This window comes from Pongo pygmaeus, chromosome 14 (genome assembly GCF_028885625.2).
Source record: "Pongo pygmaeus isolate AG05252 chromosome 14, NHGRI_mPonPyg2-v2.0_pri, whole genome shotgun sequence".
NCBI classification, from domain to species: Eukaryota; Metazoa; Chordata; class Mammalia; order Primates; family Hominidae; genus Pongo; species Pongo pygmaeus.
The window spans coordinates 25,711,221-25,729,693 of NC_072387.2; the positions used below are offsets into that span (position 1 = coordinate 25,711,221).

At 41.6% G+C, this 18,473-nt stretch overlaps 1 protein-coding gene across 5 annotated transcripts in view; it reads right to left on the reverse strand.

Annotated features, from left to right (window-relative positions):
- PSPC1 (paraspeckle component 1) overlaps positions 1–18,473 on the reverse strand; it is a 105,468-nt gene that overhangs the window by 55,429 nt on the left and 31,566 nt on the right. For all 5 annotated transcript variants that reach the window (XR_008493459.2, XR_010123477.1, XM_063650551.1 and 2 more), the window contains exon 5: positions 10,772–10,856. Coding sequence is in view for 3 of the 5 variants with exons in the window: in XM_063650551.1 (XP_063506621.1) it covers positions 10,772–10,856 (85 nt within the window). In the remaining 2 variants the exon portion in view is untranslated. The remainder of the gene's footprint in view (positions 1–10,771; positions 10,857–18,473) is intronic.

Genomic DNA, 18,473 nt, shown 5'->3' on the forward strand with positions numbered 1-18,473 from the left:
CCAGCTACTCGAGAGGCTGAGGCACCAGAATAGGTTGAACTCAGGAGGCAGAGGTTGCAGTGAGCAGAGATCGCGCTACTGCACTCCAGACTGGACAACAGTGAGACCCTGTCTCAAAAAAAAAAAACAGAAAAAGTCTGAGATCTACTGATCTATCACTGGCACTGCACAGTTCTTAAAGCCACTCAGAACATATCCAGAGACAAGCCACCTCAAAAAACCACAACGCCTAGACAAAAATCCTATTTCCAAAAGGAAGCCTTACCAACTCCTCTCTCCCCATATTCATCAACCCACTGAAAGAAATCCCCTGAAGCAGTGTCAGCCCACAATCTGCTTTTAGAAATTAACTGTTATACCATAAACATTTACATTACTGTCTACAGTTACTTTTAAGAGGAAAAATCTATATAGTAATATTGAAGTAACAGACTCACAATATATTGGCATTTAAACCAATGCAAATTCAAATATACACAGGTTGAGTTTCCCTAATCCAAAAATCTGAAAGCATTTCTGAATCTTTCTAAACCTGAAATGCTCCAAAATCTGGATTTGTTGTTGTTGTTGTTGTTGTTGTTGTTGTTGAGAGAGGGTCTTACTCTGTCACCCATGCTGGAGTGCAGTGTCCCAATCTCAGCTCAGATCACTGCAGCCTCGACCTCCCAGGCTCAAGCAATCCTCCAATCTTAGCCTCCCAAGTAGCTGGGACTACAGGCACGCGCCACTATACCCAGATAATTTTTTGTACTTTTGTAGAGATAGGGTCTTGCCATGTTACCCAGACTGGTCTTAAACTTCTGGGCTCAAGCAGTCTGCCTGCCTCAACCTCCCAAAGTGTTGGGATTACAGGCGTGAGCCCCAACACCCCGGCTGGAACTTCCTGATAGCCAACATGATGTTTAAAAAAATGCTCATTGGAGCATTTCAGATTTAGGATGCTCACCTGGTAAACACAATGCAAAGGTGAAAAGGTGAAAAAATCCAGAATACTTATTCCGGTATCACCTTTTCACACTGAAAAGGTGAAAAAATCCAGAATACTTATTCCGGTGTTAAACACTTCCCATAATGGATACTCAAGGTGTATGCCCTCCACCAATAAAACTGCAAAAGTAATTTATATAGTGAAGGCTGTATAAAGCTGATGCCCCATTATTAGGTCTCGTTTTCCAGATTACTCTTATAACGTATTTTTCCTACATTTAGAATTGCAAATCCTCAAATTTCAAGATACCTTGTTCTTGTTTGTTGCACAACACTCCCGCTAAATCTGAGTCCACCAATTAAAAGATACGGTGATTTCTTCTATTAGCAGAGAAAAAACTCAGAACTTCATGTCAGACCACATGAATCCTAAGGGATTTCAAGCAAAATCTGGACTATTTTAAGATTGTTGTCTTACTCTCTATATAACTCTTAGTATAATCCTTAAAAATAATCTTCAAGTAAATTGGTTAATCTATTTCCTGGATATTAACATATTTCATACATTTTACTGTGAAGAAAATACTTCACATTCATGGGCGTGGGTGGCGATGGGAAGATCCAATAAAGGCCAAATGTGTTGAAATTCAGTTTTTCTCATTTTAAAAAGGGTCAATATACTCATAATATACTAATACTACTTATAAAAAGAGTCAATATACTAATAATATACTTATATGCTCAGTGGGATCTGGGGCAGCACCCCATAATCAACCACATTAATATTTCTGCAGTAAGATAAAACATTCACACTCCGGAGATAATAAGGGTTTCACATAACAGGAGTTCAGATCAACTTTTGCCATCAAATGGATTCACGTCAGATTGCCACTTGAATAAGGATACACAGAAAAACTTTTGGCAGGGCGCGGTGGCTCACGCCTGTAATCCCACACTTTGGGAGCCTGAGGCAGGTGGATCACCTGAGGTCAGGAGTTCAAGACTAGCCTGGGCAACATAGTAAAACCCTGTCTCTACTAAAATACAAAAATTTGCTGGACATGGTGGCGCGTGCCTGTAATCCCAGCTACTTGGGAGGCTGACGCGGGAGAATCGCTTGAGCCCAGGAGGCGGAGGTTGCACAGAGCTGAGACTGCGCCACTGCACTCCAGCTTGCACAATACAGCGAGACTCCATCTCAAAAAAAAAGAAAAAAAAGAAAAAACACCAACTTTTTAGTCTCAAAGCTTCCGAATTACAAAGACAATACAGTAGACACAGTGACCTTGTTGGGGGCCCACTTCTACCACATAATTTTAAATGAACAAACCTATTTCCAGTAAACAGCAATGTAGCACAAATGTGCAGGGACATATGTACACACAGATATATACTGTGGCATTATTTATAAAAGCAAAAGGTCAAGGACACATTAATCAGTTATAAATGGGAGACAAGGTTCACTGACACCTTGGGAGACAAGAAACACATCTGTTACAGAGGTGGATTACTATCTACTGGCATGAAAGAATGTCTGCGAGGCATATGTCAGGAAAAAGGGCAAGTAAAAGAATGGTATTGCTATTACTGCTTTTAAAAAACATTTTTATGGCCGAATTTGGTGGCTCACACCAGTAATCCCAGTACTTTCGGAGGTGGAAGCAGAAGCGAAGGTGGGAGGATCACTTACTTGAGTGACAGCCTCTCTCCACAAAAAATAGAAAATATTAGCCAGGGCCATGCACGGTGGCTCATGTCTGAAATCCTAGCATTCTGGGAGGCCGAGACGGGCAGATCACTTGAGGTCAGGAGTTCAAGACCAGCCTGGCCCACATGGTAAAACCCCATCTCTACTAAAAACACAAAAAAATTACCCAGGTATGTTGGCGTGCGCCTGTAATCTCAGCTACTCAGGAGGATGAGGCAGGAGAATCGCTGGAACCCGGGAGGCGGAGGTTGCAGTGAGCTGAGATCATGCCACTGCACTGTAGCCTGGGTGACAGAGCAAGGCTCCATTTCAAAAACAAGAAAAAAGAAAAAAAAAAACCTATATATATATACATATTAGGCAGGCATGGTGGCACACGCTTGTAGTCCCTGCTACTAGGGAGGCTAAGGTGGGAAGATCATGAGCCCCATGAGGTGAGACTGCGGGGAGCCGTGATCACACCACTGCACTCCATTCTGGGTGACAGAGTGAGATTCTGTCTAAAAAATAAAATAAAAATCATTTTTAAAACCATAGAAGAGGGTATGAAAAAGTTTGTACCACATTGGAAATGATTAGGGGAACAGGAGCATTGCCCTTGCGATTATACCACGCAGAAGATTCTATAATCTGAATTTAATGACAGCATACAGAAACATTCCTGTTGTCTATATATGTTTGCTTTCAATTATTTCTACTCCACAAATGCTTTAATGACCACCTTTATAATTATATAAATTACCTCTTCAGGTCAAGGATTGCTTTCTAGGTTATATTCACAAATGCAACTACTAAGGAGAGGAGAACTAATAATTATGACAAATTTTAAATCCTTCATGTTACATTTAATTGAAAACTAATAAAATTTCAATTTTACAATTTGTTTTATTGTGAGGCCCATTAATTATTTACAGGTCTCAAATATTCTTGCAGGATTCTGAAAGATGCCTACTGGATGAAACCTCCTTGCTGTTACTGTTCAGCACTATGGCTCCACATCTAACACAGAGCCCAAGACATAAGAAGGGCTTTATAATAATTCGCTAAATGGCTTAAGAAAGGAAGTAGGGGCCAGGCCCACTGGCTCACGCATGTAATCCCAACACTTTGGGAGGCCAAGGCCGGCAGATCACCTGAGGTCAGGAGTTCGAGACGAGCCTGGCCAACATGGTGAAACCCTGTCTCTACTAAAACTATAAAAATTAGCCTGGCGTGGTGGCAGGCGCCTGTAATCCCAGTTACTTGGGAGGCTAAGGCAGGAGAATCTCTTGAACCCAGGAGGCAGAGGTTACAGTGAGTCAAGATTGCGCCACTGTACTCCAGCCTGGGCGACAGAGCAAGGTTCCTTCTCAAAAAAAAAAAAATAATAATAATACAAAAATTAGCCAGGCATGGTGGTGTGCGCCTTTAATTCCAGCTACTCAGGAGGCCGAGGCAGGAGAATCGCTTGAACCTGGGAAATGGAGGTTGCCGTGAGCCGAGATCGTGCCACTGCATTACAGCCTGAGCGACAGAGCAAGACTCCGTCTCAAAAAAACAAACAAAAAAAAAAAAAAAAGAAAGAAAGGAAGGAAGTGGGGCCGGGTGCGGTGGCTCATGCTTGTAATCCCAGCACTTTGGGAGGACAAGGTGGGCTGATCATCTGAGGTCAACGGTTTGAGACTAGCTTGGCCAACATGGTAAAACCACGTCTCTACTAAAAATACAGAAATTAGCCAGGCAGGGTGGTGGGTGCCTATAATCCCAGCTACTCGGGAGGCTGAGGCAGGAGAATCACTTGAACCAAAGAGGTTGCAGCGACCGAGATCGTGCCACCGCACTCCAGCCTGGGCGACAAGAACGAAACTCTGTTTAAAAAAAAAAAAAAACAAAGAAAGGAAGTGGGTAGGTGAGTAAATGGGTGGAAAGAGAAGGAATGAAGGAATAAGTGAACAAATAAAGTGTTCAAGTCACAGGCTGAACCAGTTCATGTAAGCCCCTCATCCTGGTCTTACTTCGGTACCTGCCACAATCTCTGAAGAATTAACTTACCTATGAAAAACTGAATAATTTATTTATAGCATTGAAAGTAAAACCAGAAACTTGTGTACTCCAAGTACATTTCTCTCAAAATGTACTGTCCTAGGCCAATTTTTCTATCTTCCAACTAAAGTAAAGCACAAAGGCAGAATTCAGACTATTTGGCCTGTTAACAAATAAAGCTATCTTACTTGGCAGCAGCCTCAGCCAGATAAATCTCTTCAATTTAATTGTGACAATTTTCTTCATTTGCTCCATCTTGCAAATATACATGAGTTCCCAGACATAGTCTTTTTTTCTTTCCTTTATACATACTGCAAAACTACTCAAAAAAAAATTTTTTTTTTTGAGATGCAGTCCCCTCTGTCACCCAGGCTGGAGTGCAGTGGCGCGATCTCCGCTCACTGCCAGCTATGCCTCCTGGGTTCAAGCCACTCTCCTGCCCCAGACTCCGAGTAGCTGGGATTACAGGCGCCCGCCACCACGCCCGGCTAATTTTTTGTATTTTTAGTAGAGACGAGGTTTCACCGTGTTTGCCAGGATGGTCTCGATCTCTTGACCTTGTGATCCGCCCGCCTCGGCCTCCCAAAGTGCTGGGATTACAGGAATGAGCCACCGCGCCCGGCCAAAAACTACTCAATTTTAAGGCAAGTTGTTCACACTTCTTAAATCAAGATTCTTACAGCTGATTTCAAAAGAAACTCCCCAGCCACCAGGAAAAACTAAGATTGTAACAGATTTATCACTGCCTGTATTTACTAGAATTTGGTCAAACATAAAGGTTACCCATCAAATTATCACCTCATATTGAGATATTTTCAGTTAATTGAATTTTAAATTGAATCTGATGCCCCTGTATACTGAGATTACATAATAAAAAAAAAATCATGCAATAAAAAATTACATCTTCAGGCCGGGCACGGTGGCTCAAGTCTGTAATCCCAGCACTTTGGGAGGCCGAGGCGGGCGGATCACAAGGTCAGGAGATCGAGACCATCCCGGCTAACACGGTGAAATGCCGTCTCTACTAAAAATACAAAAAATTAGCCAGGTGTGGTGGCAAGGTGCCTGTAATCCCAGCTACTCGGGAGGCTGAGGCAGGAGAATGGCATGAACCTGGGAGGCAGAGCTTGCGGTGAGCCGAGATCGCGCCACTGCACTCCAGCCTGGGCGACAGAGCGAGACTCCGTCTCAAAAAATAAAATAAATCAAATAAAATAAAAAATTACATCTGCAACAAGCATTCCACATTTCAGCCTATGATTAAATCAGCAACGTATCCTCTATGTGCCTCACGAGCTTCCCCTAATATTAACCTATGTATAACCATAGTACAAAATTATGAAAACCAGGAATGAATACTGGCACAATATTATAATTAACTATGGACATTACTAAAATTTCACCAGTTTCCTCACTGATTTTTTTTTTTAAAGAGACAGGGTCTCCCTATGTTTTTTGTTTGTTTGTTTGTTTATTTGTTTTAAGAGACAGGGTCTTGCTATGTTTCCGAGGCTGGAGTGCAGTGGCTATTCACAGGTGCTATCCCACTACTAATCAGCACGGGAGTTTTTACCTACTCCATTTCTGACTTGGGCCAGTTCACCCCTCCTTAGGTAACCTGGTAGTCCCCCTGCTCCCAGAAGGTCACCATATTGATGCCAAACTTAATGCGGACATCCGATCGACATAGTGCATTACAGCCCAGAACTCCTGGGTTCAAGCAATCCGCCCACCTCAGCCTCCTAAGTAGCTGGGACCACAGGCCCACTAACACCTTTCTTCTGTTCCAAGACCTCATCCAGAATCCCACATTGCATTTAGTTGTTATTTCTCCTTAGTCTCCAACAGTCTGTAACAGTTCAGTCTATCTTTCATGAACCTGACACTATTAAAGAGAACTGATTATTTTGTAGAATGTCCTTGAATTTGGGTTTTTTTCTCATGACTGGAATGATTATACATATCTGATAAGAATATCACAGAAATAATGGTATATCCCATTCAGTGAATCGTATCAAGGGACTCCTGATGTCAACTGTCTTATTACAGGTGATATGAAATTTAGTGTTCGGTTATGGTGGTGTCTACTGGGTTTCTCCATTTTAAATTTAATATTTTTTCCATTTGTACTTAATACAAATTTGAGACTATGCAAAAAAAAAGTTTTTTTGTACTTAATACAAATTTTGTACTTAATACAAATTTGAGACTATGCAAAAAAAAAAGTTTTTGCCCACCAACTTTGGCATCCATCAAAAAAGCCTGTCTGTAGCAATTATTATTAAAGACCGAGGCACCAGCTATGTTCATTGTTACTGAAGCTTCCAGGGCCTCTCAGTAGAAAAAGCCACAAAATACAGCATATGGGGGCAGGCATGGTGGCACATGCCTGTAATATCAGTGCTTTGGGAGGCTGAGGCTGGAAGGATCCCTTGAGGCCAGGAGTTTGATACCAGCCTAAGCAACATAGCATAATCCCATCTCTACAAAAAAATAAAAATTAAAAAATTAGCTGGGTGTGGTGGTAAAGACCTATAGTCCCAGCTACTTGGGAGGCTAAGGCAGGATTGTTTGAGCTCAGGAGTTCAAGCTTACAGTCAGCTATGATTGCGACACTGCACTTCAGCCTGAGTGACAGGGCAAGACTTTGTCTCTTAAGTAATTTTTTTTAATTAAAAATAAAATACAGTATATGTATATATATTAACCCATACATAAACACACATCTATATTTCTGAATGTATTTGTCAATATTAAACACCAGAGTTCATACCTCTGATTCAAATCACACTCACACAGGATTTTAAGTTTAGCCGTTCATCTTTCTCTAATGAGAAACCTGAGTCTCATTCTCCACAATATACAGTCATACCTTGGTATGTGCAGGGGATTGGTTCCAGAACCTCCCCCAGATACCAGAATCCACTGATGCTCAAGTCCCTGACATATTGTGCAGTATTCGCATATAACCTATGCATATCCTCCTACACACTTAAAAGCATCTCTACTTATAATACCTAATACAATGTAAAGACTATGTAAACAGTTGTTATACTGCACTGTTTACAGAGAACGACAAGTAAAAAAAAGTCCTCCTACATACTTAAAAGCATCTCTAGATTACTTATAATACCTAACACAATGTAAAGGCTATGTAAATAGTTGTTATACTGCACGGTTTAGAGAATGACAAGTTAGCCGGGTACGGTGCCTCACGCCTGTAATCTCAGCACTTTGGGAGGCTGAGGCGGGAGGATCACGAGGTCAGGAGTTCGAGACCATCCTGGCTAACACGGTGAAACCCTGTCTCTACTAAAAATACAAAAAAATAGCCGGGCATGGTGGCATGCATCTATAGTCCCAGCTACTTGGGAGGCTGAGGCAGGAGAATGGTGTGAGCTCGGGAGGCGGAGCTTGCAGTGAGCCGAGATTGCGCCACTGCACTCCAACCTGGGCGACAGAGCGAGACTCCATCTCAAAAAAAAAAAAAGAGAGAGAGAGAATGACAAGTTAAAAAAGTCTGTTCATGTTTAGTATATACACAGTTTCTCCCCAGATATTATCAATCCACAGTTGACTGAATCCATAGATGTAGAACCCACAGATACAAAAGACTGTATGTACTAATCTGTTCATGTAACGTATACACACAAAGTAGTTTCAGAACTACTAGCCCATACGCCTAACTAGCTTACAGAATTTATGTATGGTTCTTATCATTAGTATTATGATATCCAGTCAAGATACTATTTTCCAGTTATTTAGGTTCCTTGTTTTCTTCCCTATCCCCTTTCAATGTGATGATGTTATTCATTTGTAAGACAATTAGGTTAATTTCTTGTATTTTTGTATCCTACTTTGGAATCCACCCCTCATATTGTTTGGTTTTAATGATCTATTTTTTGCTTACATGAGGGGTAGGTATAATTTCAAAAAGCCTAGCTGTCACCTGTAAGTTTTAAGAGGAAAAAGCTGGATTCAGGTAAGACTTTATGTTAGGGGAGAGGAGGTTTCCTTGTCTTTGTTAAAAGTAGAAAAGATCTGGCCGGGCGTGGTGGCTCACGCCTGTAATCCCAGCACTTTGGGAGGCTGAGGCAGGTAGATCACCTGAGGACAGGAGTTCAAGACCAGCCTGGCCAACATGGTGAAGCCCCGTCTCTACTAAAAATACAAAATAAGGTAGGCATGGTGGCGCAGGCCTGTAATCCCAGCTAGGAGGCTGAGGCAGGAGAATCACTTGAACTTGGGAGGCAGAGGTTACAGTGAGCCAAGATCACGCCATTGCATTCCAGTCTGGGCAGCAAGAGCGAAACTCCGTCTCCAAAATAAAATTTAAAAAAAAAAGTAGAAGAGATTTGAACACGTCTGTATAAAAAGGAAAAAAGAAAAGTTTTAAAAAAGGTTCCTGAGGAAGGCATTCATGATGTTGAGAGTTGTAAAAACAAAAAAAAAACAGTCGTTCTCAAGCTTTCAGATCTATCTGAATGCTGGAGGATTCCAGGTGGCTGGGCCTCACCACTATTGTTTCTCATTCAGTAGTTCTGCAGACAGGCTTGACACTACATTCCTAACAGTTCCCTAGGTGAAATGTTAATGCTGTCTGTCCAGGGAATACGATTTAAGAATGAATTGGGGCTGGGCGCAGTGGTTCACGCCTGTAATCCCAGCACTTTGGGAGGCCGAGGTGGGCGGATGACCTGAGGTCCGGAGTTCGAGACCAGCCTGACCAACATGGAGAAACCCTGTCTCTACTAAAAGTACAACATTAGCCGAGCATGGTGGCACATGCCTGTAATCCCAGCTACTCGGGAGGCTGAGGCAGGAGAATGGCTTGAACCCGGGAGGCAGAGGTTGCTGTGAGCCGAGATCACACCATTGCACTCCAGCCTGGGCAACAAGAGCGAAACTCCCTCTCAAAAAAAAAAGAATGAATTGGGTAGAGTAAAATCATATAGAAATATTTATAAATTGATAAACTCAGGTACAAAGTTTGAAAAAATACATCAAAATATACAGAATATCACCTATCTGTAGACCAGAGAAGCTTCAAATTTGTTCATGGTTTTTCACTTTTTTCTTTACTTTTACTTCCCCATGAACACCTTATCTTCTTACCACAAGCACTTTACATTTTTAAAGCAAATACTGTTTTCAAAAACAGATTTCTACATTTGCTTTAACTATCACAGCTTTGTTCATAATATTTCCTAACTAGTATGATTTTTGAACCTTTGAAGAGTAATGTTTATACCATTATATTTTGCAATTAAACACCACAGGCACAAGGTGAGCTATCAATGTGGGTTTACCACTCTCCCAAACATCCTTACTTAAACCTAAAAGATTTCAAGCTGACCATCACGATTGTCTATTATGTACTGAGATTTTAAGTCCCCATAACCCCTTTTAACACGGAGTCAATGTCCAGAAATCTTTTTTTTTTTGAGATGGAGTCTCGCTGTGTAGCCCAGACTGGAGTGCAGTGGCAAGATCTCAGATCACTGCGACCTCCGCCTCCCGGATTCAAGCGATTCTCCTGCCTCAACCTCCCGAGTAGCTGGGATTACAGGCGCATGCCACCACAGCCAGCTAATTTTTAGGTTTTAGTAGAGACAGGGTTTCACCATGTTGGCCAGGCTGGTCTTGAACTCCTGACCTCATGTGATCCGCCCACCTCAGCCTCCCAAAGTGTTGGAATTACAGGCATGAGCTACTGCCCTCAGCCTTAGAAATCTTGTTTAAACATCAGAAGCACAAAGTTACATAAAGATATTCACAGTAGAGTTATACACATAACAAAATAAATAAGAGCAACGCAAATATATCCATCTCTGGAAAAATGGATATTCACAGCATATTCTTACAATAAATTACATATAATAATACCTAAAACCCTTGTTTAACTTCAAAGTCTTAGCATTCAAAGCGCCCTTAACCAGCTAAAAAATAGCAAAGAACTATGCTACATTACGAAGTAATTCACTGTATGTGGTTAAAATGGGCAATTTTTCTATTTTTCTTGTGATACTCAACTTATACAACTTGTAACAGGTGGTGGGGAGTTTTTATTAATAAGACATACAACTCATGTTTCTTAAAATGATCTTCTTTTACCTTAGTTGTATTTGCTTCCGTTTTTGCAACTCTTGGTTTCTGAGTTCTTCCAAGCGTCTGAGTTCTTCTTGACGCCTCATTAGATCTATAAAACAATGACTGCACATTAATATTTTTAGTTTCCCTTTCCATATTTTTATACCAATAAGCATAGAAGTTCTCTATCACTGGCAATATATTGGTATATTACTCATTTTATAATAACGTAAGCTGGGTAATTAAATAAATATCCTTTCTGAGCACGTTTCTTCACATATATAAAAAAGAGTATTCAAGTTCATTCTTGGCCAGGTGCGGTGGCCCACGCCTACAATCCCAGTACTTTGGGAGGCCAAGGCAGGCGGATCACTCGAGGCCAGGAGTTCGAGACCAGCCTGGCCAACAAGGCAAAACCCCAACTCTACCAAAACTACAAAAATTAGCTGGGCATGGTGGCGCGTGCCTGTAGTCCCAGCTACTCAGAAGGCTGAGGCAGGAGAATCACTTGAACCCAGGAGGTGGAGGATGCAATGAGTTGAGATTGTGCCACTGCACTCCAGCCTGAATGACAGAGCAAGACTCCATCTCAAAAACAAGTTCATTCTTGTTAGGGGGAAAATGCGTAATAAACTCATCTTGGCTGGGCGTGGTGGCTCACGCCTTATAATCCCAACACTTTGGGAAGCCCAGGTGGGCAACAGAGTGAGATGACTCAATCTCAAAAATAAAAAAAAAAACAAATAAATAAAAATCCATCTTTACACCAAGAAATTAAAATAGGTAGGCTGGCTTGTGCCTGTAATCCCAGCACTTTGAGAGGCCGAGGCAGGCGGATCACTTCGGCTGAGGAGTTCGAGACCAGCCTGAGTAACACAGTGAAACCCTGTCTACAAAAAATACAAAAATTAGGGCCAGGTGTGGTGCCTCACAGGTGGAATTTCAACACTTTGGGAGGCCAAGGCAGGCAGATCACCTGAGGTTGGGAGTTCAAGACCAGCCTGGCCAACATGGTGAAACCCCATCTCTACTAAAAATACAAAAATTAGCTGGGTATGGAGGTGCACGCCTGTAATTCCAGCTACTCAGGAGGTTGAGACACGAGAATCACTTGAATATGGGAGGCGGAGGTTGCAGTGAGCCAAGATTGCGCCACTGCACTCCAGCCTGGGTTGCATAGCAGAACTGTCTCTAAAATAAAATAACAAATTGTAATTGTTTTCAGCAGCAAATGCAAAGCCCAAACACACGCCTTCAGAGACACCAGCAGAGAGCACTTAAGAACCAGACCAGACAACCAGGAATCATGACATAAAACCCAAGGAACCTCCCTCGCAACACAATTAGCATGAAATTCCTCCCTAACTAAGCCAATGTCTTATGAAGAAGAGAAGTGAGGAGAAAATTCTTCAAAGAAGAAAGCAAAGATAAATGCTGATATAAACAAGACTTTTCAACAACAAAAAAGCATTTCCACTATCACCAATCCCTGCCATATCAAGAATAGGGGAGTTTCAGAGTAAGATAATGAAAAGTACATTTGTATTGCACATCTGAGAAGTAGTGTATAAACTTTCCACGTTAAAAATCTCCAAAGCTAAAAATCTTTGTCTGTGATTTTGTATAAAATTATGTATGTATACATGCATACATTTTAAAATAATAAAATGTTAAAATACTCTGGATGGCACAATTGCTGGTTGCTTTTATTTTCCTTTTCTCTTTATATCTGAAATCTCTAAAGTGAACAAATTACCTCAACTGAATGTTTCTTAATAAACACCTATACTCAAGAGTTGACTCATATAATACTACAGCTAAAGTTAATCTAAGGTACCAATAACCCAAACTTCATAACAATAGCAAGACAGGCATCATAACCATAACAAGGTAAATATTGTTCTCCCCATTTTACAGATTAAAAGCAGACATTTATAAATTATGCAAAAAAAGGATTCAGATAGATTATAAAGTTGCCCCAGCTATTACATGATTCAACTGGGATGCCAGGCCAAACCTCTCCTTATTCCAAAGCTCTTTCAAAAAAGTATGCCAAACCTAGTTGATCAGACTCAATTGGAAAACTTTAAAATATGCATTTGGGGATGTTGCTAAGAAAAGTCTGTTTTGGTATATGAGACAGGGCCCAGGTAGTTCTCATAATAGGCCCATACAGAAAACACTTGATTATCTGAAAAATGTTAAACATGACTGCAATTATTTTGAACCTTTATAACATAATTCTCAACCTTAAATGCTCATTAGAATTACTTAAATACCTGACCGGTATTTAAGTAATGGCTCACATCTGTAATTCCAGCACTTTGGAAGGCTGAGGCAGGCGGATCACCTGAGGTCGGGAGTTGGAGGCCAGCCTGACGAACATGCAGAAACACCGTCTCTACTAAAAACACAAAAATTAGCCAGGCATGGTGGCGCATGCCTGTAATCAGAGCTACCCAGGAGGCTTACGCAGGAGAATCACTTGAACCTGGGAGGCGGAGGTTGCAGTGGGCTGAGGTCACGCCATTGCACTCCAGCCTGGGCAACAAGAGCGAAACTCCATCTCAAAAAAAAAAAAATTACTTAAATATCTTTTTTGTTTTTTCTCTCAGAGACATGGTCTCACTCTGGCACCCAGGCTGGAGTAGAGTGGCATGATGGTAGCTCACTACAGCCTCAAAAACCTGGGCTCAAGAGATCTTCCCACCTGAGTCTCCCAAACAGCCAGGACTGACAGGCTTTTAACCTCTCAGATCTTATCACCTTACCTGTAACATTGGTATAATTAGCTCAAAGGCTCCAACAATCAAATTATCAAATAAGTACAATTACCTAATACTTAAAAGAACTATAAACTTAAAACTACCATTTTATGCTTACTAAATTATATATTTTTTAAAGTTCCTAATACCCAAAGTTTCTGATATTTCACTAAAGCTTATACATCTGTACACTGCCATGATAGTATCTTTCTAGGGAAAAAAACTGTAAAAAGTACATAACTAGAGATATCTTTTTTTCTTTTCTTTTTTTTTTTTGAGATGGAGTCTCGCTTTGTTGCCCAGGCTGGAGTGCAATGGCGAGGTCTGGGCTCACTGCAACCTCTGCCTACCAGGTTCAAGCAATTCTCCTGCCTCAGCCTCCCAAATAGCTGGGATTACAGGCGCCCACAACCGCACCCAGCTAATTTTTGTATTTTTAGTAGAGATGAGGTTTCACCATCTTGGCCAGGCTGGTCTTGAACTCGTAACCTTGTGATCCACCCGCCTCGGCCTTCCAAAGTGCTGGGATTACAGGCGTGAGCCACCGCGCCCAGCCCAACTAGAGATGTCTTTATCTTTTCATCCAGGAAATTACACTCAGGAATTTTTCTTAATAAAATAAAACAAAGCCATCTACAGACATGAAGGCATCATCTACAGTATTACTTATTACTTACTAAACCAAATAACACTTTGAAATGCTTTCCTGGCTGGGCACAGTGGCTTACCAAAGTGAGAGGCTGCCTCGGCCTCCGAAAGTAATCCCAGCACTTTGGGAGGCTGAGGCGGGTGGATCACTTGAGGTCAGGAGTTTGAGACCGGCCTGGCCAACATGGCAAAACACTGTCTCTACTAAAACTACAAAAATAAACTGGGCATGGTGGCACACACCTGTAGTCCCAGCTACTCAAGGAGGCTGAGGCAGAAGAATCACTTGAACCTGGGAGGCACAGGTTGCAGTGAGCAGAGATTGTGCCAACACAATCCAGCCTGGGTGACAGAGCAAGACTGTCTCAAATTAATTAATTAATTAAAATGCTGTCCTAACACATTTAATGATAAAATTACATGAAATTATATGCTATAATTTCAATGTATCATAAATACAGGTACAGAAAAAAGGAATATAAACAAACTAAAATTTTGATTTGCTAGACTGTGAGACAGTGTTTTCTCAATTTAAAACTGCACAAGTCATGAAAACTGAATGTATAACTTCTGATCTAACAATTTTATTTTCTAAAAATACTAGTCTCTATTTTTCTTTCAGTTTTTATTTTACCTCTGATCTGTCCGGATTTATGACACTGAATTAATTTTTTTTTTTTTTTTTTTGAGATCGAGTCTCGCTCTGTTGCCTTGGCTGGAGTGCAGTGGCGTGATCTCGGCTCACTGCAACCTCCACCTCCTGGGTTCAAGCAATTCTCCTGCCTCAGCCTCCCGAGTAGCTGGGACTACAGGCGCGTGCCACCAGGCCTGGCTAATTTTTTGTATTTCCAATAGAGATGGGGTTTCACCATGTTAGCCAGGATGGTCTCGATCTCCCGTCTGCATTAATATTCTTTAATCATAAACCTCACATGTATTTAAATCCTAGTATCTCAACTAGGTTCAGGCATGACTGTTCTGTTCTTCACTTGTGTGATGTTTATCCTCTGTTGATTTCTTTAAGAAGGGCTCAGAGCAACATATTTGTTTTGTTTGTTTTTTTTTTTTTTGAGACGGAGTCTCGCTCTGTCGCCAGGCTAGAGTGCAGTGGTGCGATCTCTGCTCACTGCAACCTCCGACTCCCTGGTTCAAGCGATTCTCCTGCCTCAGCTACCGGAGTAGCTCACACCTATAATCTTAGCACTTTGGGAGGCTGAGGCGGGCGGATCACGAGGTCAGGAGTTCAAGATCAGCCTGAGCAACATGGTGAAACCCCATCTCTACTACTAATACAAACATTAGCCGAGTGTGGTGGCAGGTGTCTGTAATCCAGGCTACTCAAGAGGCTGAGGCAGAAGAATCACTTGAAACACGGAAGCAGAGGTTGCGGTAAGCCGAGATTGCGCCACTGCACTCCACTGCACTCCAGCCTGGGCAACAGAGTGAGACTCCGTCTCTAAATAAATAAATAAATGTTAAAAATAAATAAATGTAATGGAGCCAGGCGCAGTGGCTCACATCTGTAATCCTGACACTTTGGGAGGCTGAGGCGGGCAGATCACTTGAGGCCAGGAGTTTGAGACCAGCCTGGCCAACATGGCGAAGCCCTGTCTCTACTAAAAACACAAAAATTAGCCGGGTATGGTGGCTCATGCCTGAGGGAGGAGAATCACTTGAACCCGGGAACCCGAGGTTGTAGTGAGCTGAGATTGTGCCACTGAACAGCAGCCTGGGCAACAGAGTGAGACTCCATCTCAAAAAAAAAATTTTTTTTAATGTAATGGGAGTTGAATCTAGAAAGGACTAAATAATTATCAGTAAAGTATAAATGAAACAATTATTATTGTAAGGTACCCATGTGTTCAATAAGAATCAACATTTACGGCTGGGTGTGGTGGCTCACGCCTGTAACCCCAACACTTTGGGAGGCTGAGGCGGGTGGATCACTTGAGGTCAGGAGTTCAAGACCAGTCTGACCAACATGCAGAAACCCTGTCTCTACTAAAAATACAAAATTAGCCAAGCGTGGTGGCGCATGCCTGTAATCCCAGCTACTCACGAGGCTGAAGCAGGAGAATCGCTTGAACCCAGGAGGTGGAGGTTGCAGTAAGCCGAGATGGCACCATTTCACTCCAGCCTGGGCAACAAGAGTGAAACTCCGTCTCAAAAAAAAAAAAATCAACATTTACAAAAATTTTCTGATACATGCATATATATTCTTTGCAGTACTGCTTTTAAAAACAAACTGAAAAGAGAAATTGTTATCAAAAGAGGATGAACTAAACTAATTATACCCATGTAAAAGAATATCATACAGCCATTAAAAATACAAGGCGGATATTTACATATATATTCATGTAGAAAGTAAAAAAGGTACAGAAAAGGTAAAGTTTTTTTTTTGGAGACAAGAGTCTCGTTCTGTCATCCAGGCTGGAGTATAGTGGCATAATTACAGCTCACTACAGCCTCAAGCTCCCAGGCTCAAGTGATCCTCCCACCTAAGCCTTCCCAAGTAGCTGCAACTACAGACACATGCCACCATGCCCAGCTAATTTTTGTACTTTTGGTAGAGATGGGGTCTTCACTATGTTACTGAGGTTAGTCTTGAACTGCTGGACTCAAGCAATCCTCCCACCTCAGCTTCCCAAAGTGCTAGAATTACAGGCATGAGCCACTACACCCAGCCAGTTTGTTTTGTTATTACGATTTTTGGGTTTTTTGCTTACAAATACACAAAAACATCTAATGACATATGCAAATTTTTTTTCATTAAAGGATACAAAAGAGACTACAGAAGAGTGATTCCTACAAAAAAGCAGAAGGTAGTAAATAGGGGGACAACTTTTCTGTATTGTTTGAGATTTCTCCTTCCATGATATGTCATGATACATGTTTCTGCGGAACCACACAACTAAGATTAATTAGTCTCTCCTCAACCTGAATGCATCCTTAGAAATGCTGGATGAAATACAAAATTGTAGGCCGGGTACAGTGGCTCACGCCTGTAATCCCAGCACTGTGGGAGGTCAAGGCGGGTAGATCACTTGAGGTCAGGAGTTCGAAACCAGCTTGACCAACATGGTGAAACCCCATCTCTACCAAAAATACAAAATTAGCTGGGCGTGATGGTGTACACCTGTAATCCTAGCTACTTGGCAGGCTGAGGCAGGAGAATTGCTTGAACCCAGAAGGCAAGAGGTAGGTTACAGTGAGCTGAGGTTGCACCACTGCACTCCAGCTTGGGCGACAGAGCAAAAGTCTGTCTCACAAAAAAAAAAAAAAAAAAAAAAGAAATACAAAATTGTAGAACAAATGTGAGGAAGTTGTAACTTTTTAAATTTTTAAACAAACTACAACTGAAATTTACCAAATGCAGACTTTGGATCAAATAAGTACAAGTACTTCGGCACAAGTGAACCCAGAAGCAGGGAGTAAGATGCAATAGGCAATGTGATTTTCTAATATTATAAACTAAGATATTGTTAACAGAGACTTTAAATGAACACACATGATAAACAACAAAAAAACTCATGGGAAATAACTTTGCAAAATTACTCTACTTCAAACATCAAAATACCTTCAGGCAAAGTTTTCTAAGAGCTCAAGAAAAAACTGAAGTCTAAGAAAATGTTCTCTGCCATCAATATATCCTCAGTACCTCAGATGTGTCTCCCATAACTGACATTAAAGATGTGCTAAATTAGTGAATGTTATACCACTGTTTGTGGCATCAACACAAATCTTTAGTAGAGATGCTTCCACATCTAATCAACATTATTATCTAACTAGGGCACAACTGTAGGTAGGTGGGAAACAAAATGGCAGAGAAGTGCCTAGCAGGCTAAGAGAAAACAATTCATATTGAACAGAAGGGCTAGGGCAACCACAGAGCCCAGGAAACGAAATTTCAAAAATTTCCAAGATGATTCTAATGGGTAATACAATTTCAAAACCACTGGGCTGGACAAACTTTAAGATCTCTTGGCTGGGCACGGTGGCTCATATCTGTAATCCCAGCACTATGAGAGGCCAAAGTGGGTCGATCACTCGAGGCTAGGAGTTCAAGACCAGCTTGGCCAACATGGAGAAATCTCATCTCTACTAAAAATACAAAAAAACTGGCCAGGCACAGTGGCTCATGCCTGCAATCCCAGCACTTTGGGAGGCCGAGGCGGGCAGATCACCTGAGGTCAGGAGTTCAAGAGCAGCCTGGCCAACATGGTAAAACCCCATCTCTACTAAAAATACAAAAAATTAGCCAAGTGTGGAGGCACACACTTGTAATCCCAGCCACTTAGGAGGCTGCGGCAGGA